Consider the following 20,782-nt stretch of genomic DNA (forward strand, 5'->3'; position numbering starts at 1 on the left):
ACTGTATGTAAACATTAAGCTCAAAATTCAGCTTTTTTGTTGAAATAATGAATGCTCTTACTAATACTGCGACAACTACTACTACTGCTAATATTTCTAGTATTACCACTACTACTACAACTTTTGCTGTTGCTACTATTACTAGTGCTATTACTGCTACCATCAATATTATTACTACCACTACGACTATTACTTATATTACAACTGCTATTCATGCAACTACCAGTACTAATACTACTACAGCTATTAGTACGACTGCTACTAGTACTACTACTACTGCTACTTCAAATACTGCCATTACTTTTACGACCACTACTACTACTACCACTACTGTTATATTAAATACTACGACCACTACTACAGCTATTACTACTGATACTAGGCTACTACTTCTTCTAAATACTAATACTTATAATACTAATACTTCTACTACTAATGATACTTCTACTACAACTACGACTTCTACTAATACTATTACAAATATCACTACTGCTACTACTACTACTTATTCTAATGCTACAAATACTTCTACGACTAATAATACTTCTACTTCAACGACAACTTCTACTCCTATTACTACAAATATCACTACTTCTGAAATTAGTTTAAGCTGCAGATATTGTTCAAATATCAAAATGTTCAGCTCTTTCAGGAGAGGGGTGCTTTGACTTTTCATATTTGTAATCTTTAAACTTTTTGAATTTAGCGTTTTGCAATTTTCTTTTGAATGGGATCTCTATGGAGAAAATCTTCAAATCCTGTTATACTTCAACTTTCAAAGCCTTCTTCTTCCTCATACTTTCAGCTACAGACACCATAGTTACACATTTCAACTAGAAGGTTTTTCAGCAGTGCAGTTTAAATGCTTTCGGGCTTCAACATTTTTCAGACAGTCTCCCATTTCTTAATTTTCAGCAATTTTTTCACAATTAATTTCAGCTTTCAGCATTGCAACGCATTTTCAGCAGGAAATGCATTTTCTAGTTTGTATTATTTATCACCTTACGTCAATTATTCAACCGACACGACAAAACTTCATCCCCCAGAATCCCCTGCCGGCGCTGTCGCATATTGACGCAGGCGTGTCCGCGACAGCACTGTCCAGGGCCGGGTATCATGGCGACGTACGTGGACATCCTGAAGAGCGAGTTTCCAGAGATAGACACGGAGGTTTTCGACTACATTACCGGTGAGTAGCGGGGAATAGAGCGGCTGTTAGCGGGGATGGAACCGGTGTCTGTCTGGCTGGAGGAGCCGTTAATCGGCCTGTTAGTCGGGCAGCTGCCGCTCTGAGCTCCAAAGAGCTAAGGAGCTAACATGGCTAATGCTAACCGGTACTCATGCATGGCTCAATTACGGGATCTGAGACCTGAACCCGGTTAGTTTGAGCTTCATACACCGGTGAGACTGGACCAGAACCGTGGAGTGGTACTGGAAGTTGTATTAAGACGTAGGACAGGGAGTATTTCCAGAAGTACTAACGTTACAGCAGTATTACCAGAAGTACTACAGCAGTATTACCAGAAGTACTAACGTTACAGCAGTATTACCGGAAGTACTAACGTTACAGCAGTATTACCGGAAGTACTACAGCAGTATTACCGGAAGTACTAACGTTACAGCAGTATTACCGGAAGTACTACAGCAGTATTACCGGGAGTATTATAGGAAGTATTACGGCAGTATTATCGGAAGTATTACGGCAGTATTATAGGAAGTATTACGGCAGTATTATAGGAAGTATTACGGAAGTATTACGGCAGTATTATCGGAAGTATTACGGCAGTATTATCGGAAGTATTACGGCAGTATTATAGGACGTATTACGGCAGTATTATCGGAAGTATTACGGCAGTATTATCGGAAGTATTACGGCAGTATTATAGGAAGTATTACGGCAGTATTATAGGAAGTATTACGGCAGTATTATAGGAAGTATTACGGCAGTATTATAGAAGGTATTATGGTAATATTATATGTAACCCTAACCCTAAATAGTTTACATGAAATAAACACTGTAAATATATAAATGATAAAGCTGATGAATGTTGAGTGACCTCCCAGCCCTACGTTAGGGACTGCAGTGTGTTAACACACCTGTTCAGGTGTGTGATGTGTGTCCATCTGAATATGTGTGTTTCAGGAGTGTTGAGCAGCTGTGGAGGAGATTTCGAGGATGGGGAGGAGGTTTACGAGGCCGTCGGAGGAGTCCTGCAGGAAGTTTCTGCTGACAGTAAAAACGAGGACGATGTCAAAGACATCTGTCTCCAGATGTTCAACACTCTCAAACTGTAAGACAGACGAGTCTCCTGTTAGCTTTACAGAGACCGATGTTTAAAACTCATTAAAGTGTGTTTCTGTCAGGAATAACGTTAGACTCCGTCGGAATATTGCGTTTCTGTCGGGAATTTAAAAAAAAATTGTCGAGGATAATACACATTCTCTGGGAATAATACGACAGTACCTTGTGTTCTCTGTGTTCTCTGTGTTTCCGTTGGCATGAACACGTGTTTCTGAGGAGCAACTTGTCTTGTGTGCGTTAAACAGGAACAACCATCATGGCACTCAGAGGCAGGTGTTGCTGGACGCTCCAGTTCAGCTCTCTCAGATATCTGCAGACAACGGTAAGAAACAATATTTGTGTGACATTGACACATTTTACTGTGTTTTAACTTGTAACAATATTTGATATTAACTCACATTTTTGCGACTGTCTGTTCAGTTTGTACAACAGACGATGTTCAAGGTATCTGGATGATGAAACGTGGTCAGAACACAGTACGTCTCTTGTAATGAATTTACACTAAAATAATCCTCTAGTATTGACTCTGATTGGTGGATTTGAACATGTGACTTTGTCACTGAATGCATCACTTCCCGTGTCTCTTCAGACGGTGGACGCCAAGAAACTGGAGAAGGCCGAAGCCAAACTAAGAGCGAAACACGACCGCCGCAATGAGAAGGACTGTCTGAAGCCCGCCACTCCACTGTCAGTACCTGTACACACCTGTACACACCTGTACACACCTGTACACACCTGTACACACCTATACACACCTGTACACACCTGTACACACTTATACACACTTATACACACCTGTACACACCTATACACACCTGTACACACCTGTACACACTTATACACACTTATACACACTTATACACACTTATACACACTTATACACACCTGTACACACCTGTACACACTTGTACACACTTATACACACCTATACACACTTGTACACACCTGTACACACCTGTACACACCTGTACACACTTATACACGCCTGTACACACTTATACACACCTGTACACACCTGTACACACCTGTACACACCTGTACACACCTGTACACACTTATACACACTTATACACACTTATACACACCTGTACACACCTGTACACACCTGTACACACTTGTACACACCTGTACACACCTGTACACACCTGTACACACCTGTACACACTTGTACACACTTGTACACACCTGTACACACTTATACACACTTATACACACCTGTACACACTTATACACACCTGTACACACGCCTATACACACTTATACACGCATGTACACACTTATACACACCTGTACACACGCCTATACACACTTATACACACCTGTACACACTTATACACGCATGTACACACTTATACACTGTTGGGGATGAAACTCACCCCAACGTGGAGGAGGCCAGAGCACACGTGTCTCGGCTGCTTCGTGCAGTCCACACGCTGCAATAAGAAATCTACCAAGACTGGTTTACAATTAACAGGAATTTAATCCCACTGATGCAAGTACAGTATTTACAGTGAAGTACACTATTTCATGAAATATTAAATCAATAAAACCCCGTTTGCAAAAAACTCAACTCAGCTCCTCAGGTATAAAACCCGTCCGTCCTCTGAGAGCATCACGCGAGAGAGAAAAAGACTTGAAATGAAACCACCCACATCCGTTCGAAACTCCTCCCCTTCCGTTTATCCCGATTCCTATTGGCTAACTCCAGGAGTGTATTCTGTCTGTCTGCCTTTCTGTCCCTGCGTTCACTAACACATTCAATGACTGTCAGTTATTGTTTAATCCCTCTATGATAATCCTTCAGTATCAACGTTAAACTTCTGCAACTTTGGCAAAAGCTTCATGTCTCAAATTCTCCATCTAGCTACTAATCCTAAAACACTTTATGCTTATCTTAATTATGCATTTCCAAAACCCTTATGATTATGACTAATTATGAATTCTTAAATATGAATCATTGAACACTTTTATTATATCTACTAAACACAGTTCTATGCTCAAATTTCTTACAACACGCCTGTACACACTTATACACGCCTGTACACACTTATACACGCCTGTACACACTTATACACGCCTGTACACACTTATACACGCCTGTACACACTTATACACGCCTGTACACACCTGTAAAGGGTGAAGTGTCTTGACCACTATTGGAGCCGGGGATCGAACCGCCGATCCTCTGATTGACGGAGGACCCTGCCACAGTCGCCCTGTGCTCTTCTCACCTGTCCTCACCTGTCCTGTGTTGTCTCTCACAGAGTGCTGGAGGAGGCGTCGGCCAGTCAGGCCAGCAGTAAGAAGGACAACAAAGTCGACCAATCGGGGAAGAACCGGAGCTACGACATCCGCATCGAGAACTTTGATGTTTCCTTTGGAGAAAGGTGAGTTCATCCAACATGCATATAATCATATATATAATGTATATATTTCAGTTTATGACATATATATACTTCTGTGTCCAGGTGTTTACTTCAGGGGGCGGAGCTGTCTCTGGCGACGGGTCGGCGCTACGGTCTGATTGGTCGTAACGGTTTGGGTAAGACGACCCTGCTGAAGATGTTGGCCAGTCGTAACCTCCGGGTCCCGGCTCACATCTCCATCCTCCACGTGGAACAGGAAGTGGCCGGAGACGAGACGGCGGCGCTGCAGAGCGTCCTGTCGAGCGACACGCTGAGAGAAGGGCTGCTGAGCGAGGAGAAGACGCTCAACGCTCGCATCGCCAACGGAACGTGAGAGATGCACCTTCATTGATATTAGTGTAGATTATATATATAACATTACATCATGTATGTTTATCTCAAAGTGCAGTTGTTTTGTTCCTGAATGGCCCTAAACACTACATTACCCATGAGCCTCAGCAGGCGGTTGCTGTCAGTCTCTTCCTGTCGTGCTCACTTCGTGTTCTGTTTGTTTCAGTGCTGACGGGTTGGAGAGCGTCAGACTGACGGAGATCTACGGAAAGCTGGAGGAGATCGAGGCCGACAAAGCTCCGGCCCGGTAGCTATGCTATGCTATGCTATGCTGTACTTTGCTATAAAATACAATCCTATACTGCACTATAAAATACTACACTATATAATAGGGCTGGGCGGTATGACCAAAAATGCATATCACAGTATTTTGTAAGATTCTGGCGGTTTCACGGTATATCAGGTATGAACAGCTGTTTGTGTGGCGTGTCTTCCGTTCCGTCACTTCCTGTTTCCTTCACCTACATTCCCCTGGGTCCTAAGTCCCTCCATGGAAAGAAACGGGATTAGACCGTAGGATTTAGTTGTTGGTAGGTGTTGTTTAGGTTTATTTATTTAGATATATATATATAATTATTTTATTATCAGAACAGTGAAGAAAAAGTTATCCTGAAACACTCCGGTACAGTAGGTGGCGGTATGCACCTATGCAAGTATCGAGCCGCCAATGGAATTTTAAGAATTAGAAGAAGCCCCCAGCTTCTTGTCACCGTCTATGTACATTAATAACAAATGGCACACATATTACAGTAATCAGCGTTGCATGTGTGTCTGCCCTAAATACCTTTTGTTGTTCAGTCTGTGTTCATCCTGCGGCGCTCTGTTCTGTTCTTTAATGTAACGTTACTGGAGCACAGAGCCTCTCACAGCTGTGAGCAGACTGTCAGTCAGCGAGCTTTACCCAGCATGCAGTTCGGCGGAGAAATTTTATAAATGTACAATTATTAGTGCTACAAATTGTTTATGTGTCACAAACTGTTGAGTCGTGGTGCTTTGCCCTGTTAAAGAGCATTAGTTGTGGGTTGTTCATTGTTATAATCGTTGTTATAAAGTAAACCATGACTCGGGTTCCCTCTCAATACATGAAGACAACTAGCTCCGTCCGTAGCACTCCTAGCAGCCAACAATATATTCTGCTGCCTGTTGAAGAGCAGCAGAAGTTGTTTGGGCTGTGCACCGGTATGACTGTGTATGAAAGATTCATATCGTACGGGAAATTCAAACCGTATACCGCCCAGCGCTACTACATAATACTATACTAAACTATACTATACTAAACATCGAACAAAACGTTCTGAAGTGAGTGTTTGGTAGATTACTTCTCTGTTGTAACGATGCTTCTTGGTAATGAATGTGATCCCGTTGGAAAGCCTGTTTATTTACCTTTCAAACGGTGACACATTCATAAGGAACATGCATTTGTAGGATGAGCAGCACAGCTGATATGTGGGTTGCACCCATGAAGAATTTGCCAAATCTTCTCTGCCAAACAGCTTATTCTGCTGTTGACTCTTGTTTGGTGGATTGAAGTCCATCAGTAACAAGGAAGAAACGAGATATATTGGCAATTTCACAATTTATTCATTTAACAAATGGGAGCCTCAGTAGTATGTGGAAGAACCATACACAGCAGCCTGGCTCCTCCTCATGCTGGTCACCAGCCTGGCTCCTCCTCCTCCTGCTCACACACTGCTGTGGGATGCATTCCACTCCTCAAGCAGGATTTGTGGTAACTCAGCCAGCGTGGTTGTGTTGGTCACTCTGGCACGAACAGCTGGTCCCACAAGTGTTCACTTGGGTTGAGGTCAGGACTGCTGGTGGACATTCCATCCTCTCACTCCCACATTCTGGAGGTCGTCTCTGATGGACCGCTCTGTGGGGTCGAGCATCTTCATCTTGGAGGATGGAGTTCGGTCCCAGACTGGAGAAATGGGATTGCCACTGGTTGCAGCATCTCATCTCGATATCTCTCTGCATTGAGATTGCCTCCAATGAAGACGAGCCTCGTTGTTCCAGTGATGGAGATGCCGCCCCACACCATCACACTGCCTCCACCAGAAGGTGTTCCTCTATCGGTGCAGCAATCAGCATAGCGGTCTCCCCATCTCCTCCACCCTACGATCCAACTTCCTCAGCAGAATCTGGACTCATCGCTGAACATAAAGTTCCTCCAGATGTTCAGCTTCCAGTGCAGGTGTTGCCGGCGCAAACGGGCCCGACGGTCGACAGCAACAGCAGAAGAAGAAACCATTTTTATTGTCATATACATTTACACATACACGAAATTTGACTCCTGCATTTGACCCATCCCTGTATATAGGGAGCAGTGGGCTGCCATTGATCGGCGCCCGGGGAGCCGGGGGTTCAGTGTATTGCGCAGGTACACTTCGACACGTCCCAGTCGGGGATCGAACCTTTGACCTTCCGGTTCCCAGACGACCCTCTTAACCCAGTGAGCCATGGTCGCACGTTACTGTACGATATAACACGATACTATATAACACTATACTATACTATATAACACTATACTATATAACACGATACTATACTATACAACACGATACTATACAACACGATACTATACAACACGATACTATACAACACTACTATACAACACTATACTATACAACACTATACTATACAACGCTATACTATACTATACTATACAACGCTATACTATACAACGCTACACTATACAACGCTACACTATACAACGCTATACTATACAGCACTATACTATATAACACTATACTATACTATATAACGCTATACTATATAACACTATACTATACAACACGATACTATACTATATAACACGATACTATACAACACGATACTATACAACACGATACTATACAACACGATACTATACAACACGATACTATACAACACTATACTATACAACGCTATACTATACAACGCTATACTATACAACGCTATACTATACAACGCTACACTATACAACGCTATACTATACAGCACTATACTATATAACACTATACTATACTATATAACGCTATACTATACAACACTATACTATATAACACTATACTATACAACACGATACTATACTATACAACACGATACTATACAACACGATACTATACAACACGATACTATACAACACGATACTATACAACACGATACTATACAACACTACTATACAACACTATACTATACAACACTATACAACGCTATACTATACAACGCTATACTATACAACGCTATACTATACAACGCTATACTATACAACGCTATACTATACAACGCTATACTATACTATACAACACTATACTATACAACGCTACACTATACAACGCTACACTATACAACACTATACTATACAGCACTATACTATATAACACTATACTATACTATATAACGCTATACTATACAACACTATACTATACAACACTATACTATATAACACTATACTATACTATATAACGCTATACTATACAACACTATACTATATAACACTATACTATACTACGCTATACTATACAACACTATACTATACAACACTATACTATACAACGCTATACTATACAACACTATACTATATAACGCTATACTATACACCACTACACTATACAACACTATACTATACAACACTACTATATAACACTACACTATACTATATAACGCTATACTATACAACACTATACTTTATAACACTACTATACAACACTATACTATATAACGCTATACTATACAACACTATACTATACAACACTATACTATACAACACTACTATATAACGCTATACTACACTATACAACACTATACTATACAACACTATACTATACAACACTATACTATACAACGCTATACTATACAACGCTATACTATACAACACTATACTATACAACACTATACTATACAACACTATATTATACTATATAACACTATACTATACAACACGATACTATACTATACAACACGATACTATACAACACGATACTATACAACACGATACTATACAACACGATACTATACAACACTACTATACAACACTATACTATACAACACTATACAACGCTATACTATACAACGCTATACTATACAACGCTATACTATACAACACTATACTATACAACGCTATACTATACAACGCTATACTATACAACGCTATACTATACAACGCTATACTATACAACACTATACTATACAACGCTACACTATACAACGCTACACTATACAACACTATACTATACAGCACTATACTATATAACACTATACTATACTATATAACGCTATACTATACAACACTATACTATACAACACTATACTATACAACACTATACTATATAACACTATACTATACAACACTACACTATACAACACTATACTATACAACACTATACTATATAACACTATACTATACTATACAACACTATACTATACAACACTATACTATATAACACTACACTATACTATATAACGCTATACTATACAACACTATACTTTATAACACTACTATACAACACTATACTATATAACGCTATACTATACAACACTATACTATACAACACTATACTATACAACACTATACTATATAACGCTATACTACACTATACAACACTATACTATACAACACTATACTATACAACGCTATACTATACAATACTATACAACACTACTATACAACACTATACTATATAACGCTATACTATACAACACTATACTATACAACACTATACTATACAACACTATACTATATAACGCTATACTACACTATACAACACTATACTATACAACACTATACTATACAACGCTATACTATACAACGCTATACTATACAACACTATACTATACAACACTATATTATACAACACTATACTATACAACACTATACTATACAACACTATACTATATAACACTACACTATACTATATAACACTACACTATACAACACTATACTATACAACGCTATTCTATACAACACTATACTATATAACGCTATACCATACTATATAACGCTATACTATACTATATAACGCGATACTATATAACGCTATACTATACAATACAACGCTATACTATACAACACTATACTATACTATATAACGCGATACTATATAACGCTATACTATACAATACAACGCTATACTATACAACGCTATACTATACTATATAACGCGATACTATACTATATAACACTGTACAACACTATACTATACAACACTATACTATACAACACTATACTATATAACACTATACGATACTATATAACGCTATACTATCAAACACTATACTTTACAACACTACTATACAACACTATACTATATAACGCTATACTATACTATATAACGCTATACTATACTATATAACGCTATACGATACTATACAACACTATACTATATAACGCTATACTATACAACACTATACTATATAACGCTATACTATACAACACTATACTATACAACACTATACTATATAACGCTATACCATACTATATAACGCTATACTATACTATATAACGCGATACTATATAACGCTATACTATACAATACAACGCTATACTATACTATATAACGCGATACTATACTATATAACACTGTACAACACTATACTATACAACACTATACTATACAACACTATACTATATAACACTATACTATACTATATAACGCTATACTATAAAACACTATACTTTACAACACTACTATACAACACTATACTATATAACGCTATACTATACTATATAACGCTATACTATACTATATAACGCTATACGATACTATACAACACTATACTATATAACGCTATACTATACAACACTATACTATACAACACTATACTATATAACGCTATACTATACAACACTATACTATACAACACTATACTATACAACGCTATACTATACAACGCTATACTATACAACGCTATTCTATACAACACTATACTATATAACACTATACTATACAACACTACACTATACAACACTATACTATACAACGCTATTCTATACAACACTATACTATATAACGCTATACTATACAACACTACACTATACAACACTATGCTATACAACGCTATTCTATACAACACCATACTATATAACGCTATACCATACTATATAACGCTATACTATACTATATAACGCGATACTATATAACGCTATACTATACAATACAACGCTATACTATACAACACTATACTATACTATATAACGCGATACTATATAACGCTATACTATACAATACAACGCTATACTATACAACGCTATACTATACTATATAACGCGATACTATACTATATAACACTGTACAACACTATACTATACAACACTATACTATATAACACTATACTATATTATATAACGCTATACTATAAAACACTATACTTTACAACACTACTATACAACACTATACTATATAACGCTATACTATACTATATAATGCTATACTATACTATATAACGCTATACTATACTATATAACGCTATACGATACTATATAACGCTATACTATACAACACTATACTATACAACACTATACTATATAACGCTATACTATACAACACTATACTATACAACGCTATACTATACAACACTATACTATACAACACTATACTATACAACACTATACTATACAACGCTATTCTATACAACACTATACTATATAACGCTATACTATACAACACTACACTATACAACGCTATTCTATACAACACTATACTATACAACGCTATTCTATACAACACTATACTATATAACGCTATACCATACTATATAACGCTATACTATACAACACTATACTATACAACACTATACTATATAACGCTATACTATACTATATCACGCTATACTATACTATATAATACTACACTGAACTATAACACACTATAATAATATAATCACCTTATCTATGGCGGTGTGTGATTGGCTGTAGTAGAGAGTATTACCACATGAACCAAAGAAGCAGAGAGTCACAGGATGAGAAGAGCAGCATATATTTCTGAGCATAACTATATACTTATAACTCTAACCTCGATATACTCATTTGTCAGCCCTTCAAAAAGGAGACTTTAGACTTTACTTTGTGAAATATCAAATTATGAATTTCGCATTATAATAATGTTTCTTTCCTTCCTACAGCATGTTCTTCATCTTCAGTCAGTTGTTTAGCTCTACTTCCTTTTTCAGTCATAGTACTGCAGTGAAGTACTTTACAGGACTATGACTTCTGTGTACAGTCAGAGGTCCTCCCTCCTGTTGATGTGTTTCTGACTGACATCTGTCTCATCCAATCAGAGCCTCCGTCATCCTGGCCGGTCTCGGATTTTCTCCCAAAATGCAACAGCAGACTACCAAGTGAGTCACACACACACACACACACACACACACACACACACACACACACACACACACACACACCGTTGTACTGTATGTATTCATGGTAACGTGAGTGTCTGTGTGCAGGGAGTTCTCAGGAGGATGGAGGATGAGGTTGGCTTTGGCCAGAGCTCTGTTTGGTCGGTGAGTTTCTGTTTCTTCATACAAACTGTCTGTCTGTCACTCACTCACACTCTCTCTCACACTCTCTCTCACTCACTCTCTCACTCTCTCACTCACTCATTACTCACTCACTCACACTCACACTCTCTCTCACACTCTCTCTCACTCACTCTCTCACTCACTCATTACTCACTCACACTCTCTCTCACTCACTCACACTCTCACTCACTCACTCTCTCACTCTCTCACTCACTCACTCTCTCACTCTCTCACTCACTCATTACTCACTCACTCACACTCTCACTCACTCACTCTCTCACTCACTCATTACTCACTCACTCACACTCTCACTCACTCACACTCTCACTCACTCACACTCTCACTCACTCACACTCTCTCTCACTCACTCACTCACTCACTCACTCACTCACTCACTCACTCTCTCACTCACTCACTCATTACTCACTCACTCACACTCTCACTCACACTCTCTCTCACTCACTCACACTCTCACTCACTCACTCTCTCACTCTCTCACTCACTCACTCTCTCACTCTCTCACTCACTCATTACTCACTCACTCACACTCTCACTCACTCACTCTCTCACTCACTCATTACTCACTCACTCACACTCTCACTCACTCACACTCTCTCTCACTCACTCACTCACTCACTCACACTCTCTCACTCTCTCACTCTCTCTCACACTCACTCACTCGCACTCTCTCTCACACTCTCACTCATTCATTACTCACTCACTCACACTCTCTCACTCATTACTCACTCACTCACACTCTCTCACTCACTCACACTCACTCACTCACTCACTCACTCACTCACTGACACTCTCACTTACTCACTCACACTCTCACTCTCACTCACTCACACTCTCTCACTCACACTCTCACTCACTCACACTCACTCACTCACACTCTCTCTCACTCACTCTCTCACTCACTCACACTCTCACTCTCACTCTCACTCACTCACTCACACTCTCACTCACTCACACTCTCACTCACTCACACTCTCACTCACACTCTCTCTCTCTCACACTCTCTCACTCACTCTCACTCACTCACACTCTCTCTCACTCTCTCACTCACACTCTCTCACTCACTCACACTCTCTCTCACTCACTCACACTCTCACTCTCTCTCTCACTCACTCACACACTCACTTACACACACTCACTCACACACACTCACTCACACTCTCTCACTCACTCAATCAGTCTCTCTCACTCACTCTCTCACTCACTCACACTCTCTCTCTCACTCACTCACACTCTCTCACACTCACACTCTCACTCTCTCACTCACACTCACACTCTCACTCACACTCACTCTCTCACTCACACACACACTCACTCATCTATTTTCTCTTCTTCAGGCCAGACCTCCTGCTGCTGGATGGTGAGTCAGATCCTCCTGTTGACAGTCGCACTGTGGTCAGTGGTAGTAGTACTAGTAGTAGTAAGAGTACTGGTACAAAGACAGGTAGTAATAGGAGTACAAGTACTAGGGGGCTGAGTAGTTGGAGTACTTGTAGTGGTATGAGTTTTTTGCTTGACCTTCATGCTGGTAGCAATTTTGTATCGTAGTTTGATGAGTACAAATAGTAGTATTGTGGTTAATAGTATTCCTGGTAGTACTAACAAGGAGTATTGTGGTGGTATTCTAATGCACTGTGTGTGTGTTTCAGAGCCGACCAACATGTTGGATGTGAGAGCCATTCTGTGGTTGGAGACCTACCTGCAGGTCTGAACCATTGGTTACTTTGATGTTAGCATTCCTTATTGAAATCAATGTGAACGGTTAGCCACAAGCCAACTATAAATAACCGATCCCTCCTCCCACAGACGTGGCAGACCACCATCTTGGTCGTCTCCCACGACAGGAACTTCTTGAACGCCGTGGTGACGGACATCGTGCACCTGCACTCACAGAGGCTGGACAGCTACCGGGGAGACTACGAGAACTTCATCAAAACCAAAGAAGACAGACTGAAGAACCAGCAGAGAGAGTATGAGGCCCAACTGCAGTACAGACAACATATACAGGTACTACTGCTGCAGTACAGACAACATATACAGGTACTACTGCTGCAGTACAGACAACATGTACAGGTACTACTGCTGCAGTACAGACAACATGTACAGGTACTACTGCTGCAGTACAGACAACATGTACAGGTACTACTGCTGCAGTACAGACAACATGTACAGGTACTACTGCTGCAGTACAGACAACATGTACAGGTACTACTGCTGCAGTACAGACAACATGTACAGGTACTACTGCTGCAGTACAGACAACATGTACAGGTACTACTGCTGCAGTACAGACAACATGTACAGGTACTACTGCTGCAGTACAGACAACATATACAGGTACTACTGCTGCAGTACAGACAACATGTACAGGTACTACTGCTGCAGTACAGACAACATATACAGGTACTACTGCTGCAGTACAGACAACATATACAGGTACTACTGCTGCAGTACAGACAACATGTACAGGTACTACTGCTGCAGTACAGACAACATATACAGGTACTACTGCTGCAGTACAGACAACATGTACAGGTACTACTGCTGCAGTACAGACAACATGTACAGGTACTACTGCTGCAGTACAGACAACATATACAGGTACTACTGCTTTTGTCTCATTCATTCATAAAGTGGATTTTTGTTTGTTTGGTGTGTTCCCAAAATGCATTGTTTCTCTGACTGATGTATTTTTGTGTTTCAGGTGTTTATCGACAGATTTCGATACAACGCTAATAGAGCAGCTCAGGTCCAGAGCAAACTGAAACTGCTGGAGAGGCTGTGAGTATTCACTCCTTGTACAAACCATATAGACACCTACACCTAGCACGCACCTGATACACACCTACACCTAGCACACACCTGATACACACCTACACCTAGTACACACCTGATACACACCTACACCTAGTACGCACCTGATACACACCTACACCTAGCACGCACCTGATACACACCTACACCTAGCACGCACCTGATACACACCTACACCTAGCACGCACCTGATACACACCTACACCTAGCACACACCTGATACACACCTACACCTAGCACGCACCTGATACACACCTACACCTAGTACGCACCTGATACACACCTACACCTAGCACACACCTGATACACACCTACACCTAGCACGCACCTGATACACACCTACACCTAGCACACACCTGATACACACCTACACCTAGTACGCACCTGATACACACCTACACCTAGCACGCACCTGATACACACCTACACCTAGCACGCACCTGATACACACCTACACCTAGCACACACCTGATACACACCTACACCTAGCACGCACCTGATACACACCTACACCTAGCACACACCTGATACACACCTAGCACACACCTGATACACACCTACACCTAGTACGCACCTGATACACACCTACACCTAGCACGCACCTGATACACACCTACACCTAGCACGCACCTGATACACACCTACACCTAGTACGCACCTGATACACACCTACACCTAGTACGCACCTGATACACACCTACACCTAGTACGCACCTGATACACACCTACACCTAGTACGCACCTGATACACACCTACACCTAGCACGCACCTGATACACACCTACACCTAGTACGCACCTGATACACACCTACACCTAGCACACACCTACACCTAGCACGCACCTGATACACACCTACACCTAGCACGCACCTGATACACACCTACACCTAGTACGCACCTGATACACACCTACACCTGGCACACACCTACACCTAGCACGCACCTGATACACACCTACACCTAGCACACACCTGATACACACCTACACCTAGCACGCACCTGATACACACCTACACCTAGCACGCACCTGATACACACCTGCACCTGATACACACCTACACCTAGCACGCACCTGATACACACCTACACCTAGCACGCACCTGATACACACCTACACCTAGCACGCACCTGATACACACCTACACCTAGCACGCACCTGATACACACCTACACCTAGCACGCACCTGATACACACCTACACCTGATACACACCTACACCTAGCACACACCTACACCTAGCACGCACCTGATACACACCTACACCTAGCACACACCTGATACACACCTACACCTAGCACGCACCTGATACACACCTACACCTAGCACACACCTGATACACACTTACACCTAGCACGCACCTGATACACACCTACACCTAGCACACACCTGATACACACCTACACCTAGCACGCACCTGATACACACCTACACCTAGCACGCACCTGATACACACCTACACCTAGCACACACCTGATACACACTTACACCTAGCACGCACCTGATACACACCTACACCTAGCACACACCTGATACACACTTACACCTAGCACGCACCTGATACACACCTACACCTAGCACACACCTGATACACACCTACACCTAGCACGCACCTGATACACACCTACACCTAGCACACACCTGATACACACTTACACCTAGCACGCACCTGATACACACCTACACCTAGCACACACCTGATACACACTTACACCTAGCACGCACCTGATACACACCTACACCTAGCACGCACCTGATACACACCTACACCTAGCACACACCTGATACACACTTACACCTAGCACGCACCTGATACACACCTACACCTAGCACGCACCTGATACACACTTACACCTAGCACGCACCTGATACACACCTACACCTAGCACGCACCTGATACACACCTACACCTAGCACGCACCTGATACACACCTACACCTAGCACGCACCTGATACACACCTACACCTAGTACACACCTGATACACACTTACACCTAGCACACACCTGATACACACCTACACCTAGCACGCACCTGATACACACTTACACCTAGCACGCACCTGATACACACCTACACCTAGCACGCACCTGATACACACTTACACCTAGCACGCACCTGATACACACCTACACCTAGCACACACCTGATACACACTTACACCTAGCACGCACCTGATACACACCTACACCTAGTACGCACCTGATACACACCTACACCTAGCACGCACCTGATACACACCTACACCTAGCACGCACCTGATACACACCTACACCTAGTACACACCTGATACACACCTACACCTAGCACGCACCTGATACACACCTACACCTAGCACGCACCTGATACACACCTACACCTAGTACGCACCTGATACACACCTACACCTAGCACGCACCTGATACACACCTACACCTAGCACGCACCTGATACACACCTACACCTAGCACGCACCTGATACACACTTACACCTAGCACGCACCTGATACACACCTACACCTAGCACGCACCTGATACACACCTACACCTAGTACACACCTGATACACACTTACACCTAGCACGCACCTGATACACACCTACACCTAGTACACACCTGATACACACCTACACCTAGCACACACCTACACCTAGCACGCACCTGATACACACCTACACCTGTGGTACCGTGACCTGGTACTCTGACCCGGTACTTGTATATTCAGTGAATCCTACCTGAACGTGTTGTTTCCTCCCACAGACCTGAACTGAAGCCCCTTGAAAAAGAAATCGAGGTGACTTTAAGGTGAGAAGATGAACTTCTGTCATGATAACAAGTGGAACTGGGTTCAGGTCCCAGGTTCTGGTGCTGGTGTGGTGTCCTGTCTTGATTGATTGATTGATTTTCTTCTCCCAGGTTTCCTGATAACTTTGAGAAGTTGTCTCCTCCCATCCTGCAGTTGGATGAAGTCGAGTTTTATTACTCTCCAGACCGCCCTCTGTTCTCTGGACTCAACCTGTCAGCCGACCTCGAGTCTCGCATCTGCATCGTACGTGTCATCAGTAAAATTCACCAATCAGTGACCGGACAGCTGGATGTAAAGTTAACCCTTCTAGACTTATAAGTCAGCGGTATGAGAAGATTATCGGCTACAGTAACGGTCCTCACGGGTCCATTAGTTGTTATTAGTTGTTTCTTTTTAGACGATAATTCCATGTATGGTTTTTCTTAAAGCATTATTGCCAGAGAACTTATGAGGAATGGAGTAGCACAATAACTGATCAATAATCCAGGATCGGGACTGTTATTGCTTCCGAGTTCACGCGTTGTGTTTCCCGTCAGGTCGGTGAAAATGGTGCCGGTAAAACGACCGTCCTCAAACTGCTGATGGGCGAGTTGACGCCGGTTGGCGGAGTCAGACAATCTCACAGGTAAGACACCCAACGGACCAATCGGAGCAGAGCACCGACCTGAACGTTCACCTGAACGTCAAACTGTGGCTGTTTATACACAACCGTTTATTACACTCTGTTTAACGTTTTACTGTGTTTAGGAAACAGATTACTTCTTCAGTGGTTCTTTTTATAGAACCATTGACTCTTTGGGGAACTGGGTCGTTTTTGTTTGTAGGATGTGTTCTGGGAACAGTTTGCTGCGTTAAGGGAACCATTTTAAGTGTCTAATTATAGGAGCTATTTCGAGAACCAATTACTCTTTTCAGGGAGTCATTGACTCTCTTTAGGGAACTATTTCCACTCCGTAAACAGTTCCCGAAACAAATAGTTGACCGTTGTTCTGGTGGTTCTGGTTCTGTTCAGGAGCCTGAAGATCGGATACTTCAGTCAGCATCATGTGGACCAGCTGGACATGAACGTCTGCTCTGTGGAGCTGCTGCTCAACCGGTTCCCCGGTAACCCCCACACCGACATCACACGAGGAGCGACCCGTGCTACTTCACGCGTTCTGATTGTGTGTTTGTGTCTCAGGTCGGACGGAGGAGGAGTACCGCCACCAGCTGGGAGGGTACGGGATCACCGGAGAGCTCTCCACCAGGCCGGTGGCCAGTCTGTCTGGAGGACAGAAGAGCCGAGTGGCCTTCGCTCAGATGACCATGCCATGGTAGTAGAAAGCTCAGGGTCCCGCTGTTAGTGGTGGTGGTGATGATGATGATGATGATGATGATGTCGTCTCTCTGTCCTTCAGTCCAAACTTCTACATCCTCGATGAGCCGACCAATCACCTGGACATGGAGACCATCGAGGCTCTGGCTAAATCTCTCAACAAGTACAGAGTAAGTGAGGATATCACGGTGACATCGTGTGTGAGTGTGTGTGTGTGTGTGTGTGTGTGTATGTATGTATGTATGTATGTATGTATGTATGTATGTATATATATATATATATGTATATATATATATATATACATATATATATATATACATACATATAATTAAAATAACACCGCCACCCTTCCACTCTCAACATATATTCCGCGGACCCAATGATTTCACCCCGTCAGTTCCACTTGGTTACACTATCATGTCAACATGGAGCAACATGTGTGAGGAATGTTTCCAACACCTTGTTAAATCTCTGCTATGAACAATGAAGGCAGTTCTGAAGGCAAAAGGGTCCAATCCGGTACAAGCAAGGTGTACCTAATAAAGTGGCCGGTGAGTGTATATATTAGTGATGTCTGGGGAACCGTTAACTCTTTGTTCGTAGGTACTAATAATGATCTGATGTCCCGCCGATCTAAAATCCCACCTGCCTGCCAGTGTGTGTCAGGTGTGTCCTCATGGTGTGATGTCATGTGTTTCAGGGCGGAGTCATCTTGGTGTCCCATGACGAGCGTCTGATCCGGTTGGTGTGTAAGGAGCTGTGGGTGTGTGAAGCCGGGAAAGTCGGACGCATCGACGGCGGCTTCGACGAGTATCGAGACATCCTGCACGAGCAGTTCCGGAAGGAGGGTTACCTGTGAGGCCACGCCCCCCACCGATGGACCACACCCACCACTAACACAAACCCGGCCTCCCTCTTTAACGACTTCCTGTCACGGCAGCCAATCAGCCGTCAGAGCAGACCGGAGGACGTTTTTCTTCTCTGAACTGTCTCACCTGTTCCTTCAGGTGATCTGCTGCGAGCTGATTGGTCGTTTCTGTTCACCTGGTGAGGTCACAGTGAACTCTGGAGGAGGCGGAGTCGTCACGACCCATTTGGAGTTTATTTAAAAGTTTATCGTCACATTAAACCTGTTTTTTGTTTTGTATCATGGACTCTTATCAATTTTAAAGGCTCCAACATTATATTTCCATTCAGACTCGAACCTAATAAAACTATCAGATCATGTGTTCTTTCTCTTCTTCTGTGGTTCCTTTAACGGTGACAGGAAGTCACATTTAGCGCCAACACAAGTTA

The 20,782-nt window shown here is 42.1% G+C and overlaps 1 protein-coding gene across 1 annotated transcript; it reads left to right on the forward strand.

Annotated features, from left to right (window-relative positions):
- The first annotated feature begins 1,046 nt into the window (after positions 1 to 1,046).
- Positions 1,047 to 20,713, forward strand: abcf3 (ATP-binding cassette, sub-family F (GCN20), member 3). Its single transcript, XM_079272207.1, has 21 exons — positions 1,047 to 1,189; positions 2,144 to 2,291; positions 2,548 to 2,624; positions 2,723 to 2,778; positions 2,892 to 2,989; positions 4,567 to 4,689; positions 4,771 to 5,037; positions 5,225 to 5,305; positions 12,316 to 12,375; positions 12,484 to 12,540; positions 13,914 to 13,936; positions 14,226 to 14,281; positions 14,383 to 14,583; positions 15,281 to 15,357; positions 18,126 to 18,170; positions 18,282 to 18,414; positions 18,708 to 18,796; positions 19,184 to 19,275; positions 19,352 to 19,484; positions 19,569 to 19,656; positions 20,187 to 20,713. Exons 1-21 carry the CDS (start codon positions 1,117 to 1,119, stop codon positions 20,343 to 20,345), a joined length of 2,136 nt encoding a protein of 711 aa, XP_079128333.1. The 5' UTR covers positions 1,047 to 1,116; the 3' UTR covers positions 20,346 to 20,713.
- The last annotated feature ends 69 nt before the right edge of the window (positions 20,714 to 20,782 follow it).

This window comes from Melanostigma gelatinosum, assembly GCF_949748355.1.
Source record: "Melanostigma gelatinosum genome assembly, chromosome: 7".
Classification (NCBI taxonomy): Eukaryota; Metazoa; Chordata; class Actinopteri; order Perciformes; family Zoarcidae; genus Melanostigma; species Melanostigma gelatinosum.